Source organism: Phaenicophaeus curvirostris, chromosome 2 (genome assembly GCF_032191515.1).
Source record: "Phaenicophaeus curvirostris isolate KB17595 chromosome 2, BPBGC_Pcur_1.0, whole genome shotgun sequence".
Taxonomy (NCBI): Eukaryota; Metazoa; Chordata; class Aves; order Cuculiformes; family Cuculidae; genus Phaenicophaeus; species Phaenicophaeus curvirostris.
Window position 1 is genome coordinate 39,438,621 of NC_091393.1, and position 9,461 is coordinate 39,448,081.

The following is a 9,461-nucleotide window of genomic DNA, read 5'->3' on the forward strand; positions in this document are numbered from 1 at the left end:
GAGAAAAACCTAGGGGGTCATCAAAATCCGTAGATTTCACTGGAACCTTCAGCTAGGAATATTTTATCTAATAATGCTTATCTATATAGCAATGTGAATTAGAATACTAGAATTATGAGACTATTACTAGTATAACTAGGTAACTTGAATTTTTTGCTTCAAAATAACTTTCATATCAAAGTCTCTATAAGTTCTGAATACTATAACATATAAAAACATTTGGACATGTCATATTTAAGATAAATTAAATCTAAATAGACAAAAAAGAATGAAACATTTTGCCCCCAAGAATTTTGAATTTACAGAGTTTTTACATTGTTCTCAAGGAGGAATGAATCATGGTAAAACAGTTACAGCTTCTGATGAACCCAAGTGCATTTTACCCAATAATTACTTGAAGATTGTCTGAGAGTTAGTTTACTCCATGAAAAGAATAAAACACTCCCAGCGTTTCTTTTGATGCAGCCCAGGATACAGTTGGCCTTCTGGGCTGTGAGCACACATTGGCAGCTCACATCAAGCTTCTCATTAACCTGCACCCTCAAGTCCTTCTCTGCAGGGCAGCTCTCAATCACACCATTTCCCATCCTGTATTGAAACTGCAGATTGCCCCAACCCAGGTGTAGGACCTTGCACTTGGCCTTGTTGAACCTCATGAGGTTCTCCCAGGCCCACTTCTCCAGCCTGTCCAGGTCCCTCTGGATGACATCCTGTCCTTCTGGTGTGGCAACTGCACCACTCAGCTTGGTGTCACCTGCAAACTTGCTGAGGGTGCACTCAATCTCTCTGTCAATATCATTGATGAAGATATTAAACAGCACTGGTCGCAGTACAGACCCCTGAGGGACACCACTTGTCATGGATCTCCATCTGGACTTAGAGCCACTGACCGCTCCTTTCTGAATATGACCATCCAACCTGTTTCTTATCCACCATACCGTCCACCCATCAAATCCATCTGTCTCCAATTTAGAGAGAAGGATGTTGTGGGGTGCCCTGGGTTTCTTCAGGTTTATTATAGTATTTATTACCCCACTGCTTTCTTTGCAGTGGTGAAAGCTGCCCCATTACCTTGCCATTACCTTGCCCTAGCAGCAAGTCCCTGAAAAGGCTTTTGTTTATTACAACTTTTACGTCTTTACATGGCATTGCTAGAGTCAAGCTGAAACAAGTGAGACAACAGGAGCTTGACCTTAATAAATCTGTAATTAGACAGATGTTGCTCTGAAGTTCCCAGACTGCGTTAAAAAAAAATAAAAAACAAAACAAAACAAACAACAAATCCCAAAAAAGCCAGCAAAAAACCACCACAACAAACAAAACCAAAAATGAACAAAATTTATTTGGAACTTGGAATAAGGTCATGTATACACAATAAATCAAATATCTCAAATGTTTGGTTGCTGTCCTCATAAGCACACACATTCATGTTTAGAAATGACACACCTAGAAAAGCCAGCTAACTGAAAAGTTCAGTAGTAAATTAATCCCTGGTGGAACAGACTGTATCATATGAAATCACTGAACTGTCTCTGTACTTTGCACATAGTTCCAGGAGAACTTGCTGAGGCATAACAGAAATTTATTGATCAAATTTGGTAAGAAACGGAGCACTGGCCACAGAGTCAGCATAAATATATTTACAGAGTCAATCCAATAGAGTAATTCCATAGTACCTTTATCTATTGCTTCTTGACAGTTAACTACAGTGCATAGTTTGCTACCGGACAGTAGGTGTTGCTTTGTAATTTAAGTGACCAAGAAAATAACAAATTTTCTAATAAGGCAAGAACTGTAATTCTTCAGATTTACAGGGATGAAGGTGTTTACTGAAGATCAAAACTACAGGTTTTCTCTAGTGCTGTGCTTCTCCAGAGTCCCCAGTCATTATGGAGACATACTTTAAGTAAACAAATTGTTGAGCTAAGGTCACAGTCCAGAAGCTTAATGTTTTGCATCCAGCAGATTCCAAAAGAGGTAGTAAAGGCATCCTTTAAGGAACCTTCTCTGCTGTTAAGACCTGAGAAGCGTGGCGGCGAGCCTGAAAAACAGATGGGGAGAAGGGAGAGAGAATAGTTTAATGAATAAAAATAGCACTTAAAGGAGCATTTTTCAAATTAGTAGTTTAGTAAGCTTCATGAGGATAAGGGGTTACATTCCGTCTTAGTTAAATGGCAGCTTTCAAGACAAAATTCTAAACAACTTACATCTGTAAATATAAATCAAATCTTTGAAAAAGAGGAAAAAAATCAAAATCAAACAAAACACCTCACACAAACCCCATACAACACACTTCTTTTAATTGTGTCCTGGATTGTAAAGCTTTTGCCAGGAGGAAGAGAGCTTGGCTGCACATCACTGGTATTTCTGACGTGTTCAGGGCTAGAGAAGACTTAAGACAATACCTCATACCAATATACAGCTGTTAAAGACAGTACAACAGGTAACCCAGTCACCAGTTACTTAATAGCTTAAATAAAAGTCTGTCCTGAAGCTTGAACAGTGCTCATATGACAGCACAGTATCAGGACATGGTTCCTCAGAATCACTTTGTTAATGTAGGAAAGAGAAAGCTTAAAAACCAAAAACTACACCTGACATTTAGCTGAAAGCTTCTACGCTCTTAAAAAGTTATAATGCCTAAAATGAAATATGTGGATAGGATATATAAAAATGCTGACAGCTCAAACACGTAAATTGGTCAGAGCTATGTTTTGGATATATGACTTTCTAAGTACTTTCAGAAAGCAAAATGCACTAGCTCTCCTATCCAAGTTGAGGAGACACCAGACGGATAGGCCTCAGTATGTGCACCTTGTTCTTCAGCTATCAAAGGGTGACAGACACCACACAGCTTTACAAAGTTGCACTAAAAAACCCTGGACATAATTTTGGACTATGAATGCTTTCTAAGTACTTTATATGCCTATAATTAGTTATTTAGGTGAAAATATGGTAAGAAAAAAAAAGCCGAACTTACACCTGCAAACAGCTGCAAGCGTCATGAAAGACTTACAAGTTGTCAGTTACATCAAAGTGGCACACATTTACATGCAAAACTTTTTTGGTTTTGATATCCTGTGATTATACAAGAATAAGAATAGAAGAATGAGGAAAGTGAAGAGATGAAATAATTCACCATGCAATCATACATGCATGTGCTTTTGAGTAATTAAGAAAAGATGCAGATTCTCTTATGTTTTCTTAGATAGAAACTGTTTTCTGAAATACTTACAGCTTTCTCTTCCAAAGAGAGTACACCATCTACAGCCACTATCTGGTATTGCTTTTCTTTTAAGCTACCCAAAAACCTCCGAAGTAGTTTGAGGCCAGTACCATCACTGTTCTGTTTCAGCAGTTTCTGCATTTCTTGCGAAGGACATCCCGGGTCAAATAGTAGCAAACATAAGGTTTTATTCTTCTTTTCTTCTATACCAACAACAGTACAACTATGACCTAATTTCAAAATAAAGATTCAGTATCTTAAAAACACATAAATCCCATTTACTTCCTTGTAGCATACTACTTCTTTTCAGATCAAGGAAGACACTACTTGAAATTTAACAAGTCACCTAAAAGTAACGAGCAGAAGTCAAAAAATTGAGATCCCAATCATATCCAGCTCCTCCCTCCAATAAAAACATAAACTTTAATGTTGCTCTTACTAAACAAAAATAACAGGAAATAGAGCCATGCCTCCAACTAAATGAAGAAGGAATGTAAAATGGTTCTCTGAATTGCAGCACATATAAAGAAAGACAGAGAACGGTAGGAAATCAGAATAATGTGATACTGACCTTGATGCTGCAAGTAGATAGGTGGTTTGGAAGTACACACTACCTTTGCACCACCTTCGTTATCAGTAGAATAGTAACGCAAAACCCACTCGAATAAACGTGGGTGTGTACCCATAGGGCCAGTCGGTTTGTGAAAGTCAATGATTTGACACCTACAGAACATTTAGAATGAAAGCAACAATAAGATTTCAAGCAGGTTGTTTGTTAAAACAATTTTTTCTCCTCATAGTCTCTTCCTCCTGCACCAAGAATGTTTTGTACACACAGCAATTTCAGATGTCAAGTGGTTCTTACCACTTTGGGAATTTTTTTTAAATACAGGAGTATGGGAGACAACATTACAATTGCAAAATACACTGTTCAAAACTAAAATGTTTATTGCAATTGCAATATATACTGTTCAAAACGGAAATATTTATTCCATAACAAAAGAAACATGTTATGAGAACTTGTGAAGCTTGTAAAAGTTAAAATGATTTTTTGTATGTGATAACACACAGACTAGAGATTATGCACATGAATAGCTGAAATTCAGATTCTTCTCAAGAAGAAACTTCTAGAGAAATTAAGTTTTTAATCAAAGTTTGATTTTATGTGTATGTGGCACAGTTTTTCAGCAAGTCTCAATGATCTAAGTAGTTACTTTAAGTACTTGCATAAGTTGTTACGTAGCTTTTTGCTGCGTTAAATCAGCTGTTTACAGGTCAGTTAAATTTAAAGCAACTAAAGCAGCTTTGCCATCACATAGCACTCAAAAATAACAACAACAACAAAAAAGCAGTATTTACTTTATCCTGAGACTGCTTATTAGTGAATAAATTTCACACGCTCCTATCCATGCTTTGGAACCATGTAATTTGTTGTTGAAGTGAGATGCCCCATGAGGATCAAAGCCTTCTCTCCAGGCGTCTTCAATCATGGACTGAATCTTTGGTATACTAGGAATTAGTGTAGTATCTGGAACAGAAAAATTTTGGAATTGTGGTTACAGTTACTGAAATAGTCTATTAATTAAAAATATTCAGCTTCTTTTACAAGAAGCAGCTAATGTTACAGAGATGCACCAAAAAAAACAAAGCTAAAACTTGAAGCACATCACACCTTGCAGTATTCACCTCTGATTCTTTCCACAGTAAGTTCCAGTTCTATAACGCACATTTAACAGGCATCATTAACCTAGTAGGCCTTGCTGTGTAAATTATAAGGCAAAACATCAATCAGTAGGTTGTCACCAGAGGTATGTGAAACAAACAAACAGCATTTTGTTTAATACCTCGCAAGCAGTCATTATAGATGCTGTTCTGTAACAGGGAGGAAAGGAGCATTTGGAAATTCCTGTAACCACAACCCCAGCCTCTATCGCCAAAAGATGAGTGGAAGTGATCTACTCCTGTTGAAAGCCATACACGACGCACGTCTCTGTTTTCATTCTGATAGTACTTGCACAATGCTTCAATGACTCCTAAAAGAAAACCAAATATAAAGTTTAGATGTAAAGTGAACTACAAAATTTGCTAGAAAAAGATTCTTTCCCCAACTTGGAACAGATTAAGACAATTTATTTTAAAACTTGTAAGTGATCCTTCATTAAGTCTAACACCTAAACCACAAAACCAGTGGGCATTGCACCTATTTTATTCGATGGTCTTTTACTTTGATGAATTTCTTTACTATGAAGCTTCCAAAATTCAAGCTGTTTTTTCACTACTGCTGCTACACAATGAATATTTTAAATTGAACAGTTTGAACTGCATTATAAACTGTGATATGCACAAAAACTATTACAATGAAACGGGAAAAGTAACATCACCAATAAAGCACTCCTATGCCACTGGTACCTCCAGTACAACACCCCCTTGAAAACATGGAAATACTTAGGCATACTATGTAATCCTTTTATTCCTCCCAAATGTTTTTTCCTGGAGAAATTAAGATAAGAAAAGGAATGTCACAGTATCTGAGAATTACTGCAAATGTTTTTTAAAAATCCACTTGCAGAATATTCCAAATCCTCCTTTCTTACATGAAAGAACATGCTTCAGAATGCACTCTCAAATTTGTAAATGTACATTCTCAAAGGCTTTTTACTGCCATGCTATTGCGAAGACAATAATTCCATAGCGATCAAAGATTATTTTTTTTAATTCCCCTCTGACTCAAGGACAACTTATTTGTAATAAGACATTTGCACCTGTTGCTACATACTGTATTTTGGCCCTTAATCAGACAACTTGGTTCCAAGGTTTCATAGAAAAAAAATTCAAAATGTGAAGGAAAAAAGTCTTTAGGTTAGAATAAATATCAGAAATATATAAGAGTTAATTTCCTTTTTAGTTTAAGACTAAAATGATATTAATTTATCTAGAAAAGGACTAGAACTTAAGATACAACCAGCATTCAACATCCAGTTATGCACTTTGTTAAAGACAGGTTTGGTGACTACAACATACGTCTAACAAGCACAGAATTAGTTATATAATTTCACCATTTTTACCTGAGGTCTTTGTTCTTCCATCATCTACACCAAGAGCCAAACATTCCATCATATCAGCTTTTCTCTTGTGATATTCAAAAGGCTGCATCCTTCCTTTATCAACTTCCCTTTCCACATCCTTGAGGAACTGCTGCTTATAGCCTCCAGAATTATCCAACCCATACTGCCTCTGTTAGGGAAGGAATGCACATGATTTATATCACACTTTTTAAATTCACTTTTACTGATTTTGAGAAGCTGCACACACAATCAGTAACTTCAAAAACTAGTGAACAACAAGATATAAAAACTTGAGATTTATGATATGCTAAAGCTGAAGGTCAAGCTTCACTCCTGAATAGGCATTTACGACTAGGGTACCAACACCTAGAAGAGCAGACGCATCCCTCTGCTCTGTCTTGAGCAGACAGTCATTAGCACAGGGACAGTCAATGGCAAAGAGGAGAAAGAATGGGAAATGAGCTATCAGGGCTGCCAGTTGGAAGGAAGAGCAGCACCGAGGGGCAGTGGTCACTGGAGCAGGTGATGGTATCCAGGAAACGGACAGCCAGGATGCTCAGGCCCCCCTCTGCATGGAATATACTCCAGGTTGCACGGCAAGGCTTAGCACTAGCACTGGGTTGAGCACAGTACAAAGCTGCAGGCGTGCCAGGACTCCCGTGAGAGCAGCATGGCATGCACAAGGACCACCCAGCCCCATTCTGAGCCAGCAACACTCAAAGCGGTAAAAGCAAGTAGCTCAAGACCAGCATGCCCAGCACCTGTACCAGGATCAGGGCTGCTGAGAGCTTACATCTCCCTGCAACTGCACTCCTGCACCACTACCTCAACACAGCCCAACTGCACAGGTCTGACCTGACATGGCCATTCCAGGTCATTATAGTTCCAAGATACTCAGTTTCTAACGGTACAACTGTTCAAAACTTTACCATTTAGAAATATTTACCTGCAGCTTTCTAAATTCTTCCCTCTCTCGCTTGTCTTCTTCTGATTGCTGCTGTTTATATTCTTCAGCTTGGAGCTGTTGAGCCAGTTCTAGATCTCTTATGTCTCCAGCTACCCAGGAATAACAGTCCAAAGAGAGAGGACTCAATCAGGAGGTTAGCAATGCTTGGATGGATCTTTTATTTAATTTTTAACAATTCTTTTCTAAGCAGACATACATAAGCACAACTTAATTTTAGGAGACGCATCCCACATTATTTTGAGCTAACAGCAAAGAACATTAAACAGGACTGACTGCATTCAGTCTACCAAGACTCACTCTTGACTTGAACAAAGTTTATGCAATTATGGGAGCTATTACTCAGCAAATAACACATATGCCTCTACTACTAAGAAAACAGCTTTTCTTTACTATGTTTTACTTCATTGTTAGCAAGAAGTCCCAGTTTCTTCAATACCACACAGTTATTAGCTTCCAGGATCACTGCCAGCAGTCTCGTAATAAAGTGACAAAAAATTTAGGATCAGACAACTGGACAGGGACTCTCTAGGATTTTATTAGCCATGCTAATAAATAATATTGATTTTGATGCCTTTACTTTATCATTATGACTAATGAAACTGTACAAGCATTTAAAGAACTGAGAAAAAATATTAAGTTTCCATAAGCTATAGATCGTCAGCTCATCACACTGAAATATCCTACTCTAAATTCCACATATGAAAACCTTCTAAAGAGTTAGAAAAAATAGATAATATAGCTGTCTTTTAAATATTTTTCGCTCTCACTTTTAGTTCTGGCTAACGTACAAAGCACTTACAAATATTTTTTATACTATGTGTAATTAAGTAGAGCACTTGTGCAAGTGATAAGTATTGTATGTGTCCAGTTGTCTTTTTAAATGAGAAAATACTTAAATATTGTCTAAGATTCTATACTGCAAAGTTGAAATACTTGTATACACTTTAAAGTATTACAAAGCTGTATTCTTTCACATACCTTCCAAAAAGCTTTGTTCCTGTAAGTGTAAATCCACGTGCTCTTCAAGAATCTGAAAGTTTCTACAGGTAAGACTGCACATTGGACATTCATACAGCTGTTCACCATTTCCTGTGTCTGAAAAAGAAATCCAGTTTCTTGATTAATGAAATTCCTGGTTTTGTGAGAATCATTCCCTTAATTGATACGCAGTCCAAGATAAATAGATAGAATCACAGAATAGTTTGGGTTGGAAGGGACCTTGAAGATCAACTAGTTCCAACACCCCTGCCATCAGCAGGGGCACCTCCCACCAGCCCAGGCTGCCCAAGGCCCCATCCAACCTGGCCTTGAACACCTCCAGAGATGGGGCAGCCACAGCTTCCCTGGGCAGCCTGTGCCAGTGCCTCACCATGAAGAAATTCCTCCTTACGTCCAGTCAGTCACACCAAAGCTTTACACTTTGCTTTCATTCCGGTGAGTCCAGAGGAGGCCATGGAAGTGATCAGAGGGCTGGAACACTTCCCATTTGGGGACAGGCTGAGTTTGCCTTGTTTAGGCTAGAGAAGGCTCTGAGTGCACGTTACAGCAGCCTTCCAGTACTTGAGAGGAAAGCTGGGCTCCTTATCAGGGTGTGCAGAGGCAGGATGAGAGGCAACAGCTTTAAGCTGAAAGAGGAGAGATTCAAATTAGATATTACGAAGAATTTTTCCTCCTGCGAGGGTGGTGAGGCACTGGCACAGGTTGCCCAGGGAAGCTGTGGCTGCCCCATCCCTGGAGGTGTTCAAAGCCAACTTGGGATGAGATTTGAGCAACGTGATCTAGTGGAAGGTGCCCTGCCCACGGTAGCGGGATTGGCTTTGGATGATCTTTACGGTCCCTTCCAACCCAAGCCACTAGCTGTTCGGGAGCACGGTTCCGGGCACGCCAAACGCCGCAGGTTCGCCAACGCCGTCGGTTTTAGCTCAGAGGGGCTGGCGCCGGGGCTTTCCCCCACCCCCTCCGCCGCCGCCGCTCACCTGCGCCGGGCGGGGGCCGGCCGCGCGCCGCCCCGCAGAGCGGGCACAGGGGAGGCGGCGGCGCGGCGGCGGCCTCGGGGCGGGGGGACCGGCGCCGCGGCTCCCGGGGGGGCAGCGCGCGCCCGCAGGCGCCGCACGCCCACATCGCGCCCTCCCGCTCGGACGAGCGGCGCCTGCGCGCGCGGAGCACGCTGGGAGCGGCGCGGCGCGCGCGCGCAAGGCGCGGA

The 9,461-nt window shown here is 40.1% G+C and overlaps 1 protein-coding gene across 1 annotated transcript; it reads right to left on the reverse strand.

Moving 5' to 3' along the window:
- Positions 1 to 1,319: 1,319 nt before the first annotated feature.
- ZUP1 (zinc finger containing ubiquitin peptidase 1) lies at positions 1,320 to 9,256 on the reverse strand. Its single transcript, XM_069851757.1, has 9 exons — positions 9,235 to 9,256; positions 8,237 to 8,353; positions 7,238 to 7,347; positions 6,292 to 6,460; positions 5,071 to 5,259; positions 4,586 to 4,754; positions 3,798 to 3,949; positions 3,236 to 3,456; positions 1,320 to 2,041 (listed from the first exon to the last, which is right to left on the reverse strand). The coding sequence occupies exons 2-9, from the start codon at positions 8,316 to 8,318 to the stop codon at positions 1,994 to 1,996; spliced, it is 1,140 nt and encodes a 379-aa protein (XP_069707858.1). The 5' UTR covers positions 8,319 to 8,353; positions 9,235 to 9,256; the 3' UTR covers positions 1,320 to 1,993.
- Positions 9,257 to 9,461: the final 205 nt, after the last annotated feature.